The 23,625-nt window shown below is 39.0% G+C and overlaps 2 protein-coding genes across 2 annotated transcripts in view; one reads left to right on the forward strand and one right to left on the reverse strand.

Moving 5' to 3' along the window:
- The window catches only part of mnat1 (MNAT1, CDK activating kinase assembly factor), a 39,263-nt gene extending 23,099 nt beyond the window's left edge, over window positions 1-16,164 (reverse strand). Inside the window, exons 1-6 of the mRNA XM_004082279.4 lie at window positions 15,968-16,164; window positions 10,615-10,767; window positions 10,155-10,228; window positions 9,185-9,288; window positions 8,543-8,683; window positions 6,913-7,044 (exon numbers count right to left, since the gene is read on the reverse strand). Coding sequence (XP_004082327.1) covers window positions 6,913-7,044; window positions 8,543-8,683; window positions 9,185-9,288; window positions 10,155-10,228; window positions 10,615-10,767; window positions 15,968-16,056 — 693 coding nt within the window. The 5' untranslated portion in view covers window positions 16,057-16,164. The remainder of the gene's footprint in view (window positions 1-6,912; window positions 7,045-8,542; window positions 8,684-9,184; window positions 9,289-10,154; window positions 10,229-10,614; window positions 10,768-15,967) is intronic.
- Window positions 16,165-17,222: 1,058 nt separating this feature from the next.
- Window positions 17,223-22,988, forward strand: six4 (SIX homeobox 4). The gene is made up of 3 exons (XM_004082549.4): window positions 17,223-18,128; window positions 19,425-20,122; window positions 20,842-22,988. The coding sequence occupies exons 1-3, from the start codon at window positions 17,395-17,397 to the stop codon at window positions 21,450-21,452; spliced, it is 2,043 nt and encodes a 680-aa protein (XP_004082597.1). The 5' UTR covers window positions 17,223-17,394; the 3' UTR covers window positions 21,453-22,988.
- The last annotated feature ends 637 nt before the right edge of the window (window positions 22,989-23,625 follow it).

The following is a 23,625-nucleotide window of genomic DNA, read 5'->3' on the forward strand; positions in this document are numbered from 1 at the left end:
AGGGTTGATGGGAAGTTTTTCTAGCGAACTGTGTTGTTTTTCTTCTATCTGCGATCTCTTTGAAGAGAGTGCAACAAAAAAAAACCTGTTTTACAAAAGTAAGGTAATTAGTAGTGAATTACTTTTCAAAATTGAGGAATGAGTAAAGCAATTTCATTACAATTTAATCCAGTAACTGAAGTAAAGTAATCAATTACTCTTTAAAAGTAATTTCCCCAACACTGACCACTGCAGCCCCCCCAATATGGTAAATGTTTAAAATGTTTGTGGATATGGCTATTTCAGCCAATATGGTTTGGTGCTGAATCCCTGCTGACTACTGGTATTTAAAATGATGTGATAAATATAGGTGACACGAATGTTTGCACAACATAAAAGGTGTTTCAATATTTCCTAAATTGGAAATACAAGATATTTATGCTTTTTCGGAGTAGCATATTTCATCCAAGGCAATCTTTTTATGATGATTATTAAGTTTGTTTAATTAAGTTTAAGGTATGTTGCTTGATGATTACCCAAGATATAATACTTATTAATGTAAATATGACATCATTTATTATTGTTAAAAATAAACATTATCAAAAAGACATTTTCAAATAATACGCTTTTTTTGTTTTGATGAGAAGCATGAACCCCTTTGCTAAAAGAAACCCCAACTTGGCCAATAAATGAGTTCAGAAATCTGCAGGAATCCACCAATCTGTGCTGAAACCCCACCAAGTCAAACAGAAATCCTGCTCTGAAGTGAAGGAAATCCAAACCCACACATTCCCGTGACTGGAGTCACTTCGCCCAGCAGAGCAAATGTGTGGGGAAAGCTCTGCTCCACCAACAGACTCTGCAAGGAGCATAGGAGGAACCAAAATACAAAGACATATTTTCTTTTCCTGGATCGATTCTTTGCTTTCTTTTAGTAGTGGGATAAGGCTTTGGTCTCTTTGCAAAAGAGAATTTGAGTATGTAAATTGTTTATTTCAGCCTTTAGGTGAGCATGAGGCAGATATCTCCCACGCACCACTGAACTGTGGGAAGACAAGCGTACCTCATGGGGGTTGCAGGGGAAGGGGTGGGGATGATGACACAGCCTATCTCATCCTAGTAAAATGAAAATAAACGACTGGAAATCTGAACGAGAGCCAAGTAGAAGGTCCTTGCAGACATGATGGGTAAAGGGCTGCACATTTAGAGGCCTGAGCCCCCATGTTCTGTTTCTGTGGGATCCACTGCCTGCACAGAGGAATGTGATGACATGACTGTGGGGGTCAAGGGAGGTTTTCAAACTAAAGAAGCCCCCAGACACTGAAGAAGATCCTGTTTGAAGGTTTGAGGTTTTATCAACATGGCTGTCAACAAGGTTCTCCACTTATATCAGTGCTGAACTGAAACTCACACCAAATCTGTAACTGGTCCTCTCCCTTTTGGAGTCAGTGTTCATTCATTTATAATTACATCACCTTTACCAACATGGACTCACTGTTACAGTCTACTTTATTGGTGAATCAGAAGGTCATTTCATCCAAACTCTAACTAAATGTATACGACTATGCGACAAGTATGTACAGATTTAGCAAATATATTTCTCAAGGAAGGTTCTTAATTTTTAATCAATAAACTCATTTGTCTATACGTTTACAAATAAAATGTTGGTCTGGTCTGATGTTTTTCAACTGTTATTTAATTATTAAAGTTTAGGAAGGGCATCATGGTCTTTAGGGTTCCTTTAGGTGTCAACACAGCAAATCAATTTCCTCCATCTAATCTTCTTGTTCACACCAACGGCCACCTTGCAGAGCCACTCCGATGAGGGGTGTAATGATACGCTAAAATCTCAATTCGGTTTGATTCCTAATTTCATAGGGCTTGGTTTGGTACATTTCAGTTTAGTACTGCTATTTAATTTCAATTTCAATTTATTTGTTTAGAGGATAAGCCCCTTGAGATGTGTCATCTCGTTTTCAAGGGGGTCCTCAAAATACAACAAAACAAGCAAATAAATAAATAACCGACAGATACAGCTGAGTTTTACATATATCAAAACAAGACAAAAAGAACTTAAAATTTACAAGACAACAAACAGGCACACACCCACACACACACACACAAACATAGGCATTTAATGCACCTACTAGTAATTAATAATTAATTTAAGGTAAGGAAATAAAATAATAAATAAAAGGCAGAAAAGAAATCAAATTAAATCAAAAACAGTTACATGAGTGTTGAAGATGAACTAAACAGGCATTTTTAAATGCAAAGAATGAGGTTAAAGAGCGAATGGATAGAGGAAGATTGTTCCAGTCGGAGGGAGCCTTATAATTAAATGAATATTTTCCAATTTGTTTTTTAACTCTTGGGACAGCAAAAAAAATTTGATCTGCATGACGTAAATTATAAGAAGACTGAAAAGGAGTTAAATATTGTTTGAGATAGTCTGGATAGCTAAGGTTAATACATTTGAAAATGAACAATAGCCAGTGAAATTGACGTCGAGAGGATAGGGGAAGCCAGGACAGTTGCTGAAACATAAGGCAGTGGTGAGTTCTAAATGGACAACGAAGAATAAACCGACACAAGCTGTTATAAATAACGTTCAGTGGTCGGAGGTTAGTGAGAGTAGTGTTTTGATAAATGATGTCACCATAATCTAAAGTCGGGATAATCAGTTGTGAGATGATTTTCTTCCTGACTGAGAGAATAAAACAATTGATTGATAGATAAAGTAATTTTAAACGATACGAAATTTTGTGGACAATGGACTGTATATGAGCACTAAAAGAGAGAGAGGAGTCAAGCCACAAACCAAGATATTTGAATTTTTCTGCTACTGAAATAAGTGACATGTCCAGGTAAGTTAAATGTATTTCACTTGCAGCTACAGGACATAGTCTTTTTTGAAACAACATAAAATAGGATTTAGATTTGTTGAGTAGAAGTTTATTGGATTGTAACCACAATTGAACAGAATTAAAATCATGTTGAATTGAATTCTGAATGTCAACAATGTTGGATTTAGAGGAGTAAATGACAGTATCATCGGCATAAAGTTGAATATTGCTGTAAATGCATTTAGTTGGAAGGTCATTAATGAAAATAGAAAATAAGAGGGGACCGAGTGCAGAACCTTGTGGAACGCCTTTGTCTACGCTTAGAAAGTTGGAATAGCTGCCATTAAAAAGCACACACTGCTGACGATGATGAAGGTATGAGTTGAACCAAAGGAGCGAGGATCTATCAAGGCCAATTGAATGAAGTTTGTCCAGTAACAGATAGTGATCTACCATGTCAAAAGCTTTGGTAAGATCAATAAATAAGGCACCAGTTAACATGTTATTATCAAAACCAGAGAAAATATCATTGGTGAATTTTAACAAAGCTAAAGTTGTGGAGAAATGCTTTCGAAAACCGGATTGGAAAGGAGATAGAATATTATTAAGTGTTAGGTATTCTGAAAGTTGATTAAAGATAATTTTTTCATATACTTTGACAATACTGTTGATGATTGAGATTGGTCTATAATTGCTCATGTCATTAGATTTCCCTCCTTTATGAAGAGGTATAACTTTTGCACGTTTCCAAGCCAAGGGGACTTCAGCCGTGGTAAAAGAGAGATTTAAAAGAGCAGCCAAGGGAAAACAAAGCACATGAGAAGCAAGTTTAATAAATTTTGCTTCGATGCCATCTGGACCAGCACTACTGGTAGATGAGAGCTCATTTATGACCTGTTCTACATCAGTCGGATTGACCATTCTGAAGGAAAAGGTACTGTCACAGGACAAGTTAACACAGTGAGAAATGGAATGAGAAGGAGATTCAATAGGAGGTGATATTGAGAAATGCTGACAGAATGCCTCAGAGATAACAGCCGGATCATTTGTACACACATTGTTAATAAGCATATTAGTTGAAGCAGAATCAGTTTTTCCTAATAGGTTGTTAATTTGCCTCCAGAATTGTTTTGGATTATTAGCACTGTTAGATAGACTATCTTTGTAATAGTTCGATCTAGCATTTCTAGTTCTTGTAGTGCAGATATTTCTTAAACGTTTGTAAGCATCCCGATCAGCAGGGTCTTGAGTACGATGGAATTTCTCCCAAGCTTTGTCCCTCTGTCTGAACAGACTAATCAGTTCTCCATTTACCCACGGCATCTGTTTGCCTTTTACTCGGATCACAGTTGGTGGTGCATGTTTATCAATAACATTCAGTAACTCAGTGGAAAAATAGTCCCAAGCTTCATTCATGAAAGGAATTAAGTTAAGTTTAGCCCAATTAATATTAAGCAAATCTTCAATAAAGTTATCAATATTTAATATTTTTGTTTGTCGAACTTTGACCAATTTTGGGGGAAGACGAGGAGTTTTAATTTTCCAAATGCAATATATGATACAGTGGTCACTGAAGCAATCTGATAGGACAAATCTGCCTGATATTAACTGCTATTTCATGAACTATTATTTTATTGTTATTTATTGTGTGTATTTTGCTGCTGGACACCTGAATTTCTCCCTTGAGAGATTAATAAAGTTTTTTCGGTATAAAAAACTAAGGCAGAAAAAAATTACTTACAAAATGCATTTATTGGTTTTACATAACAATAAATAAAATTGACCTATGTAGGTGATCTGCTTAATAAAATAAGAAACTATGAGCTGCCAGGAACCAAAAACTTTGGATACTTAACACTGGCCTGAAAAAAAAAACATTTTAACATGCACTTTTTTTTTTCTTGTAGACCCGATTGTTATAGTCGGGTGATGCTGTTTTAAGTTTGTTAACAGATTAGATGTGTTACCTTAGGCATATGCTATCTTTGTGTAACAATGTTTAAACACAGCATTCGACTTATCCAATTGTCTTTTCCCTTCATGAATGATGACAACAAAGTGTTCCCACACAGGAGAGCGTAAGGAGATGGGGGGGGGGTCCTCATCTCTGGCCTCGCGTCTGCATTAGCCATGTGTTGACATGCTTACTGTCCGTCACCTAATTGCGTCTCAGAGGAAACTCACGGCTAACATTACTTCCACCTCGTCGCAAATTTAATACAGTGGCGACCTGGGGGTTAGCCCCACCTATAGCCACTAAGACTCATGGGAAGTGTGAAATCTTGTGTGTTGAATCCTTCACCATCAGAGAGACATCACAGAGAGAACTATGAAGAGAAGTGAGGTTCATGTTGTTACGCTGTTCGTGTGTGTTCATAATAAATGGATTTTAATGTCGGAAAGGAGATGGAGCAATCTATTTCTCTTTCTACTCTCTCTGAGACTGTTTGAGGACGTGTGGAGTATGGGGCAAGGACAGTCAACGCAGCTAGTTGATTAGCAGCTCGACTCTCGTTTCCCCGCTACGAGTGCCAAAGCTGCTGGGTCGTAACAATGCATATGCGGGGAAAAAAAGAAAAAAAGGTACCAAAACGGTACAGAAGTGACTCAAACCGAAACTGCCGTGCCAAAAAAAAAAGCCTGGCCTTTTTCCCATCATCCCTTTGTTTACACTCTCTCCCGCTAGCTTACAGCCCCTCACACCCACAGCCTAACACTTGCAGTGCAACAAAATGGCAAGCAATATTGGGGATATCCAGCCGTTCAGTTTCACCTGACTAAGTGTGCAGGAGCAAACTAACTATTTTCTATTTTGTTTGTTAGTTTTTTTTTTTTTCTTAAAGTCACTTCCCTCAGTTTATACTGGATCATCACAGATGAGTCATTAGTTGGGAAATAAAATATATAAAGTAATAAATCATCGATATCATCGTCCATCAAACAAAAGCAAACATCGTCAACTGCCAATTTAAGGGACATCGCCCATCCCTAGTTTTAGCCCTAAAATAGGGTTTTAGCAATCCCACACTTATTTATATTGTGAATTGGCAATACGACAAAAGTGGAGATAAGGATCCCAAATCTTACAAACAAAAATATATAAAACTATATGCTTAACATAACCTTTCATGAAGTCCACAGCATCTTCCAGGCTAATAAATGACTACATTAGGCCTGCACAATATACCGCAAATTTATCGTTATAGCAATATCAAGCTGTGCAATATGCATATCGCAAAAGACAGCAAATTTGCAATAAATGGTTACCTTAGATCTGGCCAAACAATCTCATGGCAGCTTGAAGTGTTTAATGGATTGAAAGAATCCCTTTCTGCATTTGACCAATCAGATGGACCCCTTCACGTTGTTAACTAATTGGATGGCGCCCTATTATGTTGCATGTTCGCCTCCTATGTCAACAAGGGTCATTTGTAGTATAATTTTTAAGCTGTTGTAATGGAATGGGAATAATATTTTTGGTTGTTTTGCTAATTGTTTATATACCGCAAATTATATCGTTATCGCAATACTAATTACTAATATCGCATATCGCGACTTTTCTTCATATCGTGCAACCCTAGACTACATTAAAACACAATGACTGCCAGATCCGGTTATTCAGATTTTAAATATTGAATAGCTAAAGGGGGACAGAGTTTGAAATCATTATTAAGGATAAATGTGGGTTTGGAAAAACCTAACCAACTATTTTTCTGGCACTATGGTGAACCGTTCAATCAATCAGGATTTCAGTTTACAGTATTTTGTGAATTTACCATTGTATTTTGGATATTTGGTATCATATCTATTTAAGTAATAATGAAAATGCTCTTTGTCTATGTTCATTATAAATCTTTAGGTCTAAAGGAATTTTCCATTCCCATGTTCAGGTTTTTGTGGTTTTGTAATAACTTAAAGCTTGGAGGAAGACAGATGGCTGTTCAAGTGCCTTCCTTCTGCTGCTTTAAACTGTAAAGGCCTGTGATACTGTAAACCTTTGGCATTAAGAAGAAAGACATTTACTGACATTGCATGAACAAACCATATCCCATCTTACATAAACAATTTCATTTCAAGTTTTACTCACCATTTGAATTCCAGTAGAGAACAAACTTGTAGGCTTTACATTTTGCTTCTGCTGCTCTATTTCAGTCTCCAGCTGAGCAGCACGGACTTTGTGCTGAGCGAGTAAAAGAGTGGCAGGAAGCTTAGACTTTTCCTGGAGAAACAAAGGGAATTTAGCTTTTTATTAGCAGTTTTCATTATTAAACTGCAGCTTAGACAACAAAAGCTGTTAACCCACCTACAAAACTTTATCTCTACGTGTTGATAATTAGCAGAATAAGAAAACTCCACACTTACCGTTTCATTTAATGTACTTTTATTGAGTACATTTTCTTTTCATAGTAATATTTTTGTATGTTGCAAAAGCGTTGGCGTGTCTGTACAGCACTTTGTATTGTGTACCAAATATGCTTTATGAATAAATATTGTTTTTGCAGTGTATGTGCAGAAGTTTGAAGGTTTTATTATGAAATATTACATCATATATAAGGTCGCTTTTTCTTTTTAATCACAGATTCAGGTCATCCGGTCAGTGGTTTAAACGTAAGCTCAGAGGGTAGCTGGCTTTTCCCGTAGATCTTCTAAAACAGAATCCAACCTTTTGACTTTGACTTGGTCTTTGATACAACTTTGTAACTTAAAATATTTACATTTTAATATTGGAATTATATTTTTGTATGTTTTTGATCATAATGTTGGCATTTATTGCATTAATATTACCTAATAAATGTATATTCATTTTAGTGGATTTTTTCTTTTTTTGATTTGCAGTGTGTCTTTACTTTTATTTGTGCAGCACTTTGATCCTGTTGTTGTAAAATGCTTTAAAAATAAAAAATATAGAATTGTATCACAGTTTAAATGATCATTTTACCATCGTGAGTGCTTCATATCATGCAAAACTCTAAGGAACATACATCTAAAAAATGTCAGCCCTTCAAAGTGTAAGGTAAAAGTGCCCTAAAAAACCCCAAATGTCTATATATTCAACATATTGCAGTCTCAACTTCCATAAATCCAAACAGTATCACTGCAGATGAATAATTCAGGCTCAATGATGGATGTCATTCTAATCTTTTATTAGAAAAGGATCGTTTGCTTTGAAAGTTCCCAGTGATGCGTTTTATTGATCAGTTAAAAACTCCTCCCGGAAATATCAGAGTAGAATCTAATGTACGAGCAGATGAATGTTTTGTCCAAGCGCTAAGCCTTCTGACTGCAGAGACATATGCCGCTGTCAGAGTTAGAGACTTCCCCACCGCCGACCCCTTGGTGTGGGAGGAGGGGGGGGGGGGGGGGGGGCGTAAAGAGGATCTCATCTCCCTACAGTCAACAGGCGCTGTGCCTTAAACAAACAAACAACAAACTTAGTTTGCTATCTGTGATGGTCTTTCAGCAGGGCGCCCTGCAGGAACAATACCCTTCAAAGCCCATGGGTCAACAAAGTGGAGCCGATGGGCTTTTAAATCACAGAGGTGGAACAATGTAGGCTAAAGCACAACCGCTGAAAATAAGCTTTTAATGATCCCATAGCCAGGAACCCCCGGGCAAAGAGTAGGTTAGGGATGAAACGTACTGCATGTCAAGAGGTGGCATGTTCTCCTGCCATTCTTTCGCGATAAATATGAATTTGCAATGTGTCTGTTTCTCACCAGTTCATCCAGAAGAGCCTGTTTGTTTTTTCTCTTGGCCTGCAGCTGTCTCTGCTCCTCCTGCAGCACATCCAGTCTCCGCTGTTCACTGCTTTGCTGTTCCAGCAGCAGCAGCTCCTCCAGCTCTTCCTGCTCTCGTGTCTGAGAACACATTTTGCAAACAATAAGTGCACTGTGCACTAAGAACTAAAGAGGTATTAGTGCACCCTCCTGCACTTCTACCCCTAAAACTTTCAGATGGGTGCATCCTCAAAAGCAACATGTAACAAACACTGCAGAAGTCTTTAACCACCTTCATCTCTGCACCCAAATATTAAAAATATTAGAGAGGAGCAACCAGCAGGGAGATGATTCACCTAAGGAGTTAACAAAAGCCTAAAATGGTCCACTCTGTGTTTTCAATGTGAATTTTAAAGTTGTGTTGTCAATATTTTGACAAATTCAGAAAAAGCTGGGTTTTCCTGGAAGTGGGTTATGCAGCTGTCTGCCAATTGGTTAGACATAGATTCAAATTGCTTGGTCATCACTATATCCTTGGGCAAGACAGTTAACGCCCCAATGTTTTAAATCATAAGAAGTCGCTTTGTATAAAAGCATCTTCCAAATATAAAATGTAGAAATACACCACTCAGAGATACATACAAGCTTTGCTTTATTCCGCTGGATGACATCTTTGTTTTCCCTCTGGTATTGCTCCATCCTCAGTTTGGTGCTTTCCACTTCAACGTTGTTTGTCAGGTTGTACACTAAAAATATAGATAGAAACAAAAGCAACTGAGAGGCGCCTCAACCTATCGGACACATTAATGTTTAATTTTAAAATAAAGAAAATGCTTTAAAGTAAGACTAATAGGATTTCACAACAGCTACTAGTAACATTTTACTATGCAAAAATATAGAAAAAGTTGAGATTTTCTATATTTAAGTAGAACTCATTGATTGTATATGAGAGCTCGACTGAGTGAGTGTGACGTCACTCATAGGAAATGACTACCAGCTACAACCAAAGGAGGTCAATTCAGTCACCATTTTTTGTGCGATACGGATGCTGCCATGTTGGAGCCAGATATTAAATCATAAAATCGAAATTGTACCATCATATCACATTAACATGCCTCGCACCAGGTTACTTTAAAAAAAAGTCTTAAAGGATTCAACAGAAGTTTGACTTCATTTGGAGGGTTATTCTTTCATCTGTACTTGGTGACTGTGGTGGTGTCTGGACAAATAAACGGATTTGAAAATGTGTCCTCCTGGGCTTTGGGAGGCTGTGATGTCTTAATGGGTTAAAGCTTTCACAAATGTCTTCTTAAAAATAATAGTCGATGGTTAAAAAGAAAAAAGCTTTTGAGTGGTGCGAGCAGAAGCACAGGTGTTCAATGGGATGAACAAATTAGCATTAGGAGTGACAGGCCAACCTGCGCTCTGCCCTCCCTATAATGACAATCTACAAAGTCCTCAGAGAACTGCCAGTCAAGACGTGTCAACACTGGCAGAGGTGCTCCCTAATCCGTGCCCCTGGCTGGCACTAATCCCTTTAAAAACACCCCAGAGTGAAGGAGAAATAATAACACTTGTTTTAGGAAGAGCCTTTCAAGCTGGAACCCCTTACCTATGTCCTCCACTTGCTCCAGATAATCGTTGTATTCTCTGAGGCTTTGGAAGTCACACTCCCTCTTGTTGTAGCTGCAGAGGAAGAGTAGGAACAGCGATGTAAACAGTAAAACCTAACGAGAGCCGACATTTATAGCCTCCATTAAATCAGCCAATTTTAATACCATTTCTGCATACCACCTGAATGACACACATTAGAACATAAATTAAGGGGTATTATATAAAAAAAAAGAGCGAATAAGAGGGGAAGAGCAGGGCCAGGGAGGGGCTGCGAAGTAAAATTTGGCAGAGAAAGAGCCAACCCATTTGAAACCCCCCAGGGAGACTCATTGTCTACAAAACAAACAGTGTAATGACAAAGACAAAGGCAGTTTAAGAAATGGGAGGAGGGATGGTATAGCACATAAACACACAGAACCACACCCCTTCACCTCACAATCTCAATCCCCCCCACTCACATTTTCATGACCTTCTTTCGAATTTCCACCTCCTTGTCAACTGTCGGATCCTCGAAGAGCTGCACCCGAAAGTTGTTCTTCCTCAGCGGCGTGTTGCATTGTACACAGTTGCCGGCGCCGCGCACAAACAGCATCTCCACACAGTTCTCACATCTGTGCCAGACAAGAAAAAAATAATAAAAACGTGTTCATATCCAGCAAAGCAAGACGTTCCAGAGATGACCCACCACAGACGACGGCGTTACGCGTGCGTGTGCCCGTGTAAGGAAATGCTGGGTGTTTTTATGTTTTGATAAGCATCATTAGGCTGAATGGGTGATTATGGGGCATTAGGATGTTTCCTCGGAGTGCTTAAAGATGACTGGGATTATGACTGGAATGTCACTTAGGATGACTCAGACTCTAAAACAAAAGGAAAAAAGTCTCCCAGCCAATGGGTAGCGCGCTTGTCTGCACTGGAAAGATGTTTTTTTCACAAACTTTAGCCTTTCTACCAAATTGCATCAAATATATAGACTATACTTGTGTTAAATCAGGATTCTTTTTTTTTTCCTGGTACATTTTCGCATTTTCAGCAACATCCACATTAAAAATTACACTATATCTTATTTATAAATGCTTTACAAAATGTTTAATGCTTTTCCAACTTAAACAATCATCCATTTTAATCAATATAATTGAGAACAAAACAATCTATTTACATATGAGGTCAGAAAAACATGTTGGTGTTATACAGTTCTGTTTCTATAAGCAAGAATGGCAACAATAAAGTTTTCTTTAACGTATTAACTCAGATAAAAAGAATAAAGTCCAACTATACGCATTTTAACTTCAAGAATGTTGCATTCATGCTCTTTTTTCCCCCTCCAGTTTGGTATCACTGCTTATTTTCCAAATCCACTTACAGAATTATGATTCAGTTTATGATACCATTCAATATCAGGATCGTTTTCACATTCTAAAAAACTCAAATCTAACATGCAAGGATACGAGACATCCCAGATAACTGTTTCAAAATAAACAAAGGTGGGACTTCTGTTACTAAAACTGAACATTTATTCACTATTAGTTTGTAAATAAAGACTGATTTAAATTGAATATTTGGAATATTATTTCCATTTAACACTGATGTCAAGCTAATAAAAGGAAAACATTTAGTTAAAACATTAAAATTAGATCATTGTGAAATGTTCTCTTGACTGAAGTTATACTGACAGTTTATTTAAAAGATATAAGAAAAGAAAAGTTTCACAATTAATATAAAAGTTCACTTTTTTGTTACTTTTTGAATAAAACATTCACTGGTTAAATGTATTGTTTCCAAATAGATAACGTCATAGATGCTGTGCCACAAAATAACCCCATGTGTACATTTCCCATAAGCCTTAGTGGTTATATCCTAAATATGTGGACATTACAACCGCAGCACTCTGTGAGCTGAAAGCTTCTCAGCATTCTAAACTTCCCTCACTTTTTTCAATTTATAACAGATTTAAAAGCTGAATTTAGAATCTAGAAACTCAAGCAGAAAAATAGTTAAACAGTCAAACTACCTGTAAAGATAAAACTTAGTTCCCAGTCTTATAACAAGCTCTCTAATGGCCTTCACAATGTGTTTTTTTTTACTCTGTGCAAACATTGTCTAATATTTTAGATTTTGTCTACATTTCCAAGATAAAAACAGCCACTTTATTTGGTACTTGTGATTTGGATCAATTCCAAACAATAAACACACCAAAACTGTTGAAACAGAGACGAGGATTTTTCAGCTCAAAGTTTCCTTCACTTTACTACGATGGCAAACTCTCTGACAATCAGTCAGTTAGCCTACCTGAGGCAACACGCCTGAGGCTATTCATCAATCCTACCTTCATGCAGGCAGGCGTTTACCCATTAAACATACTTAAAGGAAGAGCAGACAGCAAAGATAATTGGGACTGTCCCTTAATTCTCCCCTGAACAGGTCAGAGCTTGGATAAACGTATGCACTGTATGCTCTGCATGAGCTTTTTTGCCAAAGAAATCCACCTTGCTGGACCTTGTGGTTTCCTGATCTGCCTCTGAAGATTGATGCTGCAACAAAGCGAGTTTAAGGACTACAAGGGAAAATGTGTCGCTGGCCGCATGGCTTTCTAACTCAGATGTTCCCAGGGGAATGTGTCTTTCAGAGGACTATGATCATCATGCAAAACTTTTCACTTCATCAGCACAACTCAAAGCTAAATCAGCTAAGGAAGAAAGTGCAGAGACTGGGAATTTGTCTGTTTACACCTCGCGTTTCTCATAAGGGTCAAACAAGCCCAACCTGCTGAGTGTGACGCCAAACCTTTCGCAGCTGTACAACAAAAACGAAGCCCCACAGCTATCACGTCCGATTTAGCTCGGCTTTGATGAAACATTAAAAATGAAAGCTAAACTACTGAGAGGGACATGTGTTCTGTCCAGTTGGTGCCAGTTGGAGCCCCCACTCAAGTACACTTTGGAGGAGGCAGATGTTCACTGGAGCCTCGGGCAACAGGAGATCTATGGGACTTGCCATATGGAGGTAGACGAAGGGATTCTGCTTGTTACCACAGGCCCACAAAGAAGCGATTCATCAACACGGGCCGAGGAGCGGAGCACGGCTTGCCCCCCTGCCCCATAAATGGACCACACAACAGAACTCCCCCCAAAGGGAAATCCTGAGCAACTCCAAAGAAAATAAGTGTCAAATATCTTCTCTAGATTTTGATTTCTACCTACTTTTAGAGTGCCTTCTGTAAGCATTACCAAATGGGGAGGTGGGGTGTCAAACGTTATTGATAATTCTATTCACCTAAAGTAAGAAAGAGCGTTCAAGTGAAAAAGACAACTAAAAGTGGGTCATCTCAGCGTCCCAAAACTGCTGCTGCTGCTTACTGAGAGCTTCTCCCTCTTTCACCTGTCCTGCTCAAAGCTCAAGGCTCCTATCTCTTTATCTGCAGCTGTCAGCAGGTCACAGACGCGGGTGGTAATAGGAAGGCAAACAGGGTCCTGGCTCAGCAGAGACTCACCTCCCTACAGTCAACCTTACCACCCCCTTATGACATTCCCTGTTCGTTGCTATGTCCCCTTTTCTCGTTCTTGCAAAAAGAAACAGCAGCATAAACAGTTATTTGTTGTTTGTAGTTTCTACCCCAATTCTTTTCAAACAAGTGACTAAGTTCAGATAAAACAATGCTGGCTTTTGGATGACGTTTTATCCTGATCCTCATACAATCTGTAATAACCAAGCTGAAAAGTGCCAATACTAAGAAATTAGCTTCTTTTAAAACTGTCATTGACGGTTTTTTCTTTTGGAAAAAAAGCATAAAAGTACTTCACAAAAACAAGTATTCTGCACAAAATCCATAAAAAACATTTCACACCTCACTGCAAATGCAGCTTTACATAATCCACCCATTCATTAGATGTGTCTTTCATTCTACAGTCACTTAAAAAACAAAAACAAAAACCATGAAAAACATATTTCTTCACTGCATCTGACCTGTCAACTGCCAAAGGACATCTGCCTAAAGTCATTCTAAAAGGCAATAAATAACCCCGCTACCCTCTAAAAAAATACTCCTGGTGACAGAAATACAAAATGTGCTGAATTGGAATTTCAATTTAAAGGCGCAGACAGGCTTGATAAGACAATGTTAGAGACAGACGAATGAAAAAAAGTCCTGTACCAAAACGGAAATGAGACTACAGTTACAGTAGTTAAGCTGTTAATGAAGGAGAAATGATGATTTGCAATTTAGAAAAAGGATTTAAGGCACTTACTTTATGTCATGTTATGTCCTAACAATTATTCAATCCCAAAAAAGCTAATTTATAATCATCATTTATCATTTAGCTTGATAAATTATATAAATTGTAGATAACATTTACCTTCCAATCAATACTGTTAGCTGATTGAACAGCAAGCTACTAAAATCAGAACATTGGGATTAATAATATAATGTTTGACATTGGGTTGGAAAAGTGGCTACGTCTTCCTGAGTTGGAGTAAACCATCACATTTTCTTACACTTGAATATCTTTTAGAATTTTTAAAAGCGTCTATAATGGTTAAACTGCAGTACGAGTCTGTGGTGTTTAAATTCAGCACCGAATGACATCAGTGATGGAAAAATTCACTGGTGCACCATCTCGCAGAACAGATCCAAGGTGACCTGGACTAGAACATCACTACAAAGTGCTCCTCTGCAAAATTATTATTGTTTTTTTTTAGCCCGTAGCTCTGCATCTGGACAGCAGCAGTGCGTTATGAGTATGGTGACCTGATGACAAAGCACGACCACTTCCTGATGGGACAGTCAATAAACAGTCAGGGTCAAAAAGACATAAGGCTAACACCATCACTGCATTATGCTCATAAAGAAGGTTTATCCTTCTCTTAACTGGGCTTCAAAATTACGTAAACACATAGTCAATATGGTTTCAGACAAGCACATATCCTATTTATAGCATATGGCATAAGCAGAAAAATTTGAGATTAAAATACTTCTGCAGGTTGTGTTAACGCTAAACTCATATGGCAAAACATATTTTCCAAATTATATAAATTCACTGTAAACATATCACAGCAGCTAAGGGAAAAAAACTGGAAAATAAATTTTATTCTGTCTAAGCACATGCATCAAAAATGAAGAAATAAGAAAGCTCGCATGCAGAAATAAAACAAAAGCTTCTCTTTTAATAAATAAACAATTACTGCTGGATTTCTGTCGGCTTGTAAAATAAAAATCCTACAAATAAATATAAAAAAACTTTAGAAAATACAACTTTTGTTGTCATCTGCAGCAGTATAAGAAAATTACCATTAACAATGTTTATGTATGACAGTAAGATAATAAAAAATAAGTAAAAATTGGACAATGAAATCTACATTTATAAAGATAGTGTCTTTAATTATGAAAAGATCATTTCAGATAGGATTTAAAAGCTTTTTAAGATGAAAGATTTAATAGTTAGATTAAACTATACAGTAGTGTAGATGAAGAGCAGCTGATTAAAACATTTAAAACAAAGCTACTTAGATTATATAATCAAATATTATCAGAAGATTCAAGAGTTTTGAACTCATATTTGATCAAATTACTTGCTTGGGTAACTTTATACATCTTAAAATATGGAATGGGGATTTTTATAGTAACACAGATTGTTGTGGAGTCAGTCCTTACTTGCACTATAGTAGAGCATAAACAAACTATTAAAGATGCAACATATTTTCAGAGTAAAACGTATCTTTTAGGCATATTGTATGTTTGTGTTAGTTAGTTATAGTTAGTTAGTCAACTGCATCCCCCGTTAACCTCAGTCAGTAGTCCTGCATAATAAGACTCACAGCGTGTGACCGCAGACGTTCACCATCAGCTTCAGCGAAGGATTCCTGTATTTTGTTGTTTTGCATCTCGGACAACCCTGGTCGTCCATTTTTTAACATCAATTACACAAATCAGCGAGCCTCTGGAAATGACAAACAACTAGCTATAGCTGTTTTCAAACCGGTGGACCGCTGCGTTACACTCAAAGGAGTCCGACGAGAAACACCAGCATACACTAGTTCCTACACAACGATATTGGCAAGATGAATCGCCTGTAGAAACACTGCAAAATAGAAAAAACACATTTTATTTATTTTTTATTTACTTGTTTTACCTAAACTACTTGTTTACACGTAACTAATTTTGTCACAACATTGTTTCTACTACAAGTTTTGACCAAGGTCAACGTTAAACTGTAATGTGAATAATAAAGCCTAATTTAAAAAAAATACTTACCGTAAATGTTTCTGTGTGACATCACGATGTTTTTAATTAAAGCAAATAATTATGTTTAAGCAATTCATGTAGTATTTTGAATGTTTTTCTCAACAAATTGTTGAAAGTGAGAAAATAAATTTACCAAAAAAGCTCTTAGGTTTATATGATGAAAAAATGGTTCAGTGGTATCAATTCATAAAAATGTGTAGATTTTTTTTTAAATTGTTGTTATATTTAATCAACAAAAAGTTTTAAAACTATAGTTTTTGGTATTTACACACTGAATCAAATTTTCTGAGGTTTGTGGACTTCTAATGTATTTTTCTGCTTTTTAAAACTCACTCTTTTATATATATTTAAGATAATTTTTCAAAAAAAATAAAACATAAAAAAATACGACTGTAGAATTAGAAATGAATGACAGTCCCTTGTATTTTGTCTAAATTTAAACCACATTGAATTTCACAAAGATTAAAGTGCATATTTATGCAAGATCTTTGCTAAAAATGAAATGTCATGTAAATTATATTGCTTGCCTGGGCCTTTCATTTCAAATGCCATGAGGGTGAACTATCTGCCAAATTACTTTGACAACAAATCTGTTTGATTTCCCACTTTGATGTAAAATTATTGGTTCAACAACACGGACAACAAAACGAAAGAAATCTGTTGTAGAAAGAGGACTAAATCTGTGGTTTTAGCGCAGGTGAAGCACAACAGCAGCCTGGATGAATGACAGCTGAAAGCCAAACATTTGTGTATGGATCCTGCTTGCTCCTCCCTTATGTGCGCCCTCGTTGGCCAATAGCGTGGCTCTCCTGCAGATAGCCCCAACTGTGTCTCCCTCTAGCTCCAGTCCCCGCAGAGTAAAAGTCACGTTGGAAGGAAAAGGGGAGAGAGATATCTCCTTACAGCTGCTGTCAGATATCCGATCGCGTTCGCATGGCGAGGGGGTAACCTGATCGAGCTGGGAGGAGTGACTCTACAAGGGAAGGCTTGAACAAAAAAAATGTCTTCTTCTTCTGCCGGAGAGGTCACAACAGCAAATGACATCAAGAGGGAAAATGTGAAGGAGGTGGATACACGGGAGTGTATTAAGCTTGTGGCTCTGGACGCAGCAGAGTTGTCCATGGAGCGCACGGCTCCAAACACTGACGCGGTGCGCACGGAGCTGTTGGTGAGCGCCGCTTCCTCTCTTGCGTTCTCTCCGGAGCAAGTAGCGTGCGTCTGCGAGGCGCTCCAACAGGGAGGCAATGTGGACCGGCTGGCCAGGTTCCTGTGGTCTCTGCCACAGAGCGACTTGCTCCGCGGCAACGAAAGCATCCTTAAAGCCCAAGCTCTAGTTGCTTTCCACCAGGCTCGGTATCAGGAGCTTTATAGTATTCTAGAGAACCACAGTTTCAGTCCGTCCAACCACACCTTTTTGCAAGATCTGTGGTACAAGGCCCGGTATACCGAGGCGGAGAAGGCGCGGGGAAGACCCCTGGGCGCCGTGGACAAGTACCGGATCCGGAGAAAGTACCCTCTCCCCAGGACTATCTGGGACGGCGAGGAGACTGTTTATTGTTTCAAGGAAAGGTCACGAAACGCGCTGAAGGATCTCTATAATCAAAATAGGTACCCGTCTCCAGCTGAGAAAAGAAACCTCGCCAAGATAACAGGACTCTCCCTGACCCAGGTCAGCAACTGGTTTAAAAACAGGAGGCAGAGAGACAGAAACCCTTCGGAGGCACAATCAAAAAGGTGAGGCGCACTGCAGGCCCCTTTTCCGGACACAAATTCACCATTCAAGCAACCAAATTCCGTGCGTAAAAGTCAAATTAGGATCAACTCGTTCTTAAACGTAATTAAAAAAGGAACGACTTCTTTGATTGTTTCCACGGAGTTTCAAGTTCTTTCTAAAAAGCTGATTTTGATTGATGTAATAACAAAAATTGTTGATAGTTTAAAACACAAAACGAAATTTTGTTGAAGCACGCTTTTATTGTTTTGAAATATGAAGCTGTTGCCATTCAGATCCGGTTTCAACTGAAGCGGGACTAAGAGTCATGGAAACCATAGGTAACAAAGTAACAAGATGCCACACTAGTGATCGGCCTGGACGCGTTGAGATGGCAACTTTAACGAAAAAGTTCAAAAGTTGACTTTAGAAGGGCGCGTTTCCTTTTTTTTTTTCTTAGTAAAGTGCAGGCGGTGCGTGCGCAATCCCACAGGACATAAATCATTTTCATAATCACTTCTCTCACCCACCCCCCTCTAGGACCAAAAGGGTCTCAGAGCTTCCATCAGCTCCCCGCGCTGCATTTCATAATCCCCCATACAAACAGACTGAGATGAGAGAGCGATTCTTTCATGTTTCTCTCTGTGGGAACAAAGATGACGCACACCTGGCGGAGGTGACCCCTCTGTCCCGCTCTTTCAAACATGCGCGCACTGACACAGGGCGCAGCACAGTCTTATAATGCTACAAAATCAAGATGTCTGTTTGCTCTACGTTGATTATTTTTTCTTGTTCTCCTTGTTCTTATAGTTTCCAGAGTGTTTCCGCACAGAAGTGATTTAATCCATTTTTGAAAATTAGGCTATAATTTTTTTAAGGGGAAAAAACGAACACTTTATCAATTCTATTTTGGAAACCAAATAAGTGAAGATGTAAGTTGTAGCATTTAGTTAGAGGGGAAACAAAACTGAATGCCATTTGTTTTGTCAGGCCACAGGTTTTTTTTCTCTCATGAGTTTATTGCACCAAATGGTCACAGGGTTGTTGATGGTGGTTGTCAGAGCAGCTCTCCATGAGGTCACACATTCAAAAACAGACCCTGCTCTTCAAAGGTGCACAGTAACACACAACAACAAACACAAAAGGAAGTCGGGCTTTGAGAATAAAATAAGTGGGGGGGCTTTTCTGAATTGAATTACATAGTAAAGTTTTATTCAAGAAAAAAATGTGGGCAAGTCTCTTTTCCAGTAGATTTTTTGAGGATTAGAATGTTTGAAACTGTTCTGATGTGTTGTTTGTAATTTCTTGTCTGTCTTCAGTGAATCCGATGGCAATCACAGCACAGAAGATGAGTCAAGTAAAGGCCAGGAGGAGCTATCCCCTCGGCCGCTCTCCAACTCTTCCGATGGAGTGATAACTCATGGGACCCTTCCCATTCAGTCGGGATCTCTGGACAGTGGTGTTGTTATCCAACAGATCGGGGACATTAAGGTGCCTCCAGGATCCGGTGGTGGCAGCCTCTACAATGGAAGTCTAGCAACCAGTAACACACCCTCCACTGTATTTCACAATGGTTCGTCTTACCTTTCTTCCCCTGGAAACATCCTCTTCAATGGACTCAACCTGGGCATTCAGCCCTTGACGTTTAACCCACTGAGGTCGTCTGGTGGGGTGCTTCTAAGCGGCTCTGGACTGGACATGCAGATGCAGAGTGGACAGCAAAAAGGACTGGACAGTGCTGAGGAGTCCTCCTTACAGTACCACACCTACTCCGGCTGTTTAAACGGGGAAGACATCAAGGCAGAAGGGGTTCACACCATGGCGGTCCAGAATGGAGCCTCCTCTGTGCTGACTTTCAGTTCTCCATCAGCTGCTTTACATCTGGGTGGCTACAATCTAGTCCAGGTACCAAGTGGAGTGACAGACAATGATGGCAGCTCACTGCTCAACAGTGATGTAGGTCTTCCTCCCTTGCAACTTTCTTCGGCGTCGTCTTCTTCAACAATTACAGAACAAGGTGGGTAAAAAGCGTAAAACCCCTTGCTGTTAAAATTTGAATGAGACAGAATAAAGATCTATTATTTTACTACATCTTTTTTAAAATATTTGTTTTAATAGTAACCTTTACCTGTTGAACTGTATGGTTGTTTAAAAACAGATTTAACATCTTTAAGTCTTATGACAGGTCAGTGTTGTCCTTTGCCCTCCTCAAATGTTTCAGCGCTATGTTGCATGTCCCCAGTGGTCAACAAACTTGTTTTATTGCTTGCTTGTGTTTGGGCCACAGCCCAAGGGCCTGATACATAACACAGCCAAGAAGAAAGCACACACACACACACACATCTATATATATAGTAGTCGTGGTCTTTTTGGAGCCCTAGAGATAAATAAAAAAACAGGTCTTGAAGACACCATCACTCATCTCTATTACACTCTTGATCACAAGAGCAAGTAGGGGAACTATGAGGAACCCTGAAACACATCAACACAAAAATAAGCCATTCCAGCAGGTAATTTATCCCCCAAAATTGAATCAGTCAGAATGAAAACCATTAAATGAAAATTGGAGATTTTTGGTGTTTTGGTGAATTTTTTTCCCCACAGACGCTGGAGCTTAAAATATAGGAGACAATTGAAATATGCAGGGACGGAATGTACTTAAAATAAAAAAAAGGAATGAGATATTTTTCAGTTTAACATCATCATTTGCATTGATCTTGTGCTGTGGTCCCATAGGTTCCATGCCTCTGAATAACGTAGCAGTGTCCTCCTCCAGCGATGATTCATTCCAGCACCAGGACAAGCTGACCATGACGTCTCTGCACCACAGCACCATCCTCTACAGTATGAGCAGCAGTGCCCAGCAGCCAATCAAAAAGGAGCCCTTAGAAGCAGGAATGTACTCCTCGTACCACCACGGGCTCCACCTGAACCCTGACGGTCAGATCAGCTACACAGACCCCAACTCAGTGGAGATTGCCTCAAGTCACAATACCGCCTCCACTACTGATGCTGTCAGCTCGTCCAGCCCCGAGCCAGAAGTCTACACCACCCTGACTGTCAGCGCACCACTGATGGCTCAACCAGACCCTAACAACCACCACCTCCAATCCACAGAGTACCTCAGGACCCACGAGGGGCGACAAGGAGCCTCATCTTCACACCTGATTGGTCCTGGTATTAACAGCAACTATATGAACCTTCCTGAGAGTAAAGTAGATGGATCAGGGTCTGGAGGCATGAATGAAATGGTGCGGGCGATGTGCGGCGAGATGGAAGCGGCGGGAGGCAAGGAGCTAGCCAAACTACAGACAGTGCAGATGGATGAAGACATGGCTGACCTTTAACCTTGCATCTGACCCCTCACAGAGGTGCCTCACAACCCCCTGATATGATGATTCTTTTTACTTATGTGTGAGTGTGCGTGTGTGTTTCAAAACCCTTGAATTTCCTTTAAATTATTTGCATTTGTTTGATTTTTTATAATGCACTCTAATCAGAAAAGAGCCCTTTGAGTGGAGGAAAACAAAACGCTTGTGGCACATTTCAGAAGCTCTATTCGTGAGACGAACCCTTATGACTGCAACGAGCTAACAGAAAGAGTCACCATATCTGTTTGAGCCTCGTTCAAATGTGCATTTTTATAGACAGCACCTGCTACTTCCTGTTGAGTGGATCTGATCTGCAGGAGCAGGTGCTAGAATGCCTTTCGTCACGTGACTGGGACGTTCCTCCAAACTAAATGCGTCATGTGGGTCAGAGCAAAAAGGTCATTCTGGAATGAGAGGGGAGGTAGGAAGAGACGCTACAAAACTCGTCAGTTAAAAAGCTTCACTGAAGGACTATGAAGAATGGGTCAATAAACACTCAAAAGCTGCTGATTTTGAAAACAAAAAAGTGTCCTTCAGGAAGCACTTTAAATCTTCTGAATGGGTCTCTGTTCACCACTTTGTGCTTTCTATCTTTTAAAACAACGTAGTGGAGCTGGAAGTGGTGGAAAAGTGAAGATGAATGTGCCTTTCTGCTTCCTAAATCCTCAGTAGTATTGGTTGGTTTTAGCATTTGCACTACATGACACTAAAAAGTTTCAAACAGCCTCTCATGCTGATGGGTTGGTCCACATGCGACACCCCTCAACAATGTACAACCTCACAGTTACGGCTCTGAGTAAAAGTGTCATCCGTCACCCTTGATGCAAAGATAAAAATGGAGATCTCAAGGTCTCATGTTTTTACTTTTTTGTCGTATGTTTTAAATTTGCTGCTGCCTGCAGCATGTAAAAGAGATATGATGTCATTGTACTATAATTCTCATCACTCAGTCATGACAGTTTTCTTCAAAGCCAATTGCTCACAAATATAATGTGTGCACTTTTGGAGAGTTCAAAGAACAAAGGGAAATGAAACAGCAGAGTTGGCTTTGTTTTATTGTCCCTCTGCACCAACAAAAAGATTGAAATCCTTTATCTGTGCATGGTATCACAAAAGTTTTGGAATCAAGTGCATTTCTGTTTTTTTACAGCTTTTTTTTTATTTTTTATTGTGCAACTCTAAATGTAAGCTCAGCGAGCCGAAAGCAGCTTTGGAGATTTATCACCGCCGCCTCTGCTGGCACTGCTTGTGAAGGGCTGTCCACCTCATTTCATGATAGGAGCTTTTTAAACAAACATCCTCCACTTTTAGCAGTGCATCATCTAAATGCCAGTGGACTGTTAATGTTTTTCACTGTCGGGACATATGACTGGATTTTTAGAATGCTCAGTGCTTTATTGTCTCAAACCAAAAGAATTTTGAGCAAAAAAAGTAATTTTATGTTTTTTTTGTTTTGTTTTTTTAATCTTAGTTTGAATTATATGTTTGTTATTTGAAATTATTTGAATGTATTTTTCTAAATCTCCATACTGCAATAAAAGTTTATATTTATAAAAATGTACATCTGATCTCTCTCTGTTTTGTATTTAGATGACTGATTTTTGAACTTTAAAGCAATGTTGGCGATATAAAACCTTTGCAAGAATTACAAGTGTAAGACAGACAAAAAAACATGTCCTCTTAACATTTAGTCCCATGTAGCCAAATTTTGAGGACAGATGAGGGGGTGGGGGTTTGGGGGTGGTATGCTGTAATCCAGCAAGCCTGCTGCAGCTCTCTGCAAACCTGCCGTGATTATTTGCACATGCCTGGCAACCTGGAGTTCATTAGGCCTCCTTTTCTCATCTCAGCCCCTGTAATTCAAATAAACAGCAATGAGATTTCCAGAGGTAAAGCTCCTTTTGGGTGGGGGGTCTGCAGCTCCACACAGCTCAATCCAATCCAATGGCCTTTAGAGCCTTAAACGAAGGCCAAACCCCACCACCCTACTGTTCCAACATGTGGAAGGACGCGTTTGAGGGGCTGTCACTCACTTCGTCCAGGAAAGAGGCTGAGCTTCTGTCACGGCTTCGGGGGATTCTCTGTAAAATTGCGAAGTTCTATCCAACGAATGATTCTTTTATGGGCACCTAACCAAGCCTGCAGGGAA

This window comes from Oryzias latipes, chromosome 22 (genome assembly GCF_002234675.1).
Source record: "Oryzias latipes chromosome 22, ASM223467v1".
NCBI classification, from domain to species: domain Eukaryota; kingdom Metazoa; phylum Chordata; class Actinopteri; order Beloniformes; family Adrianichthyidae; genus Oryzias; species Oryzias latipes.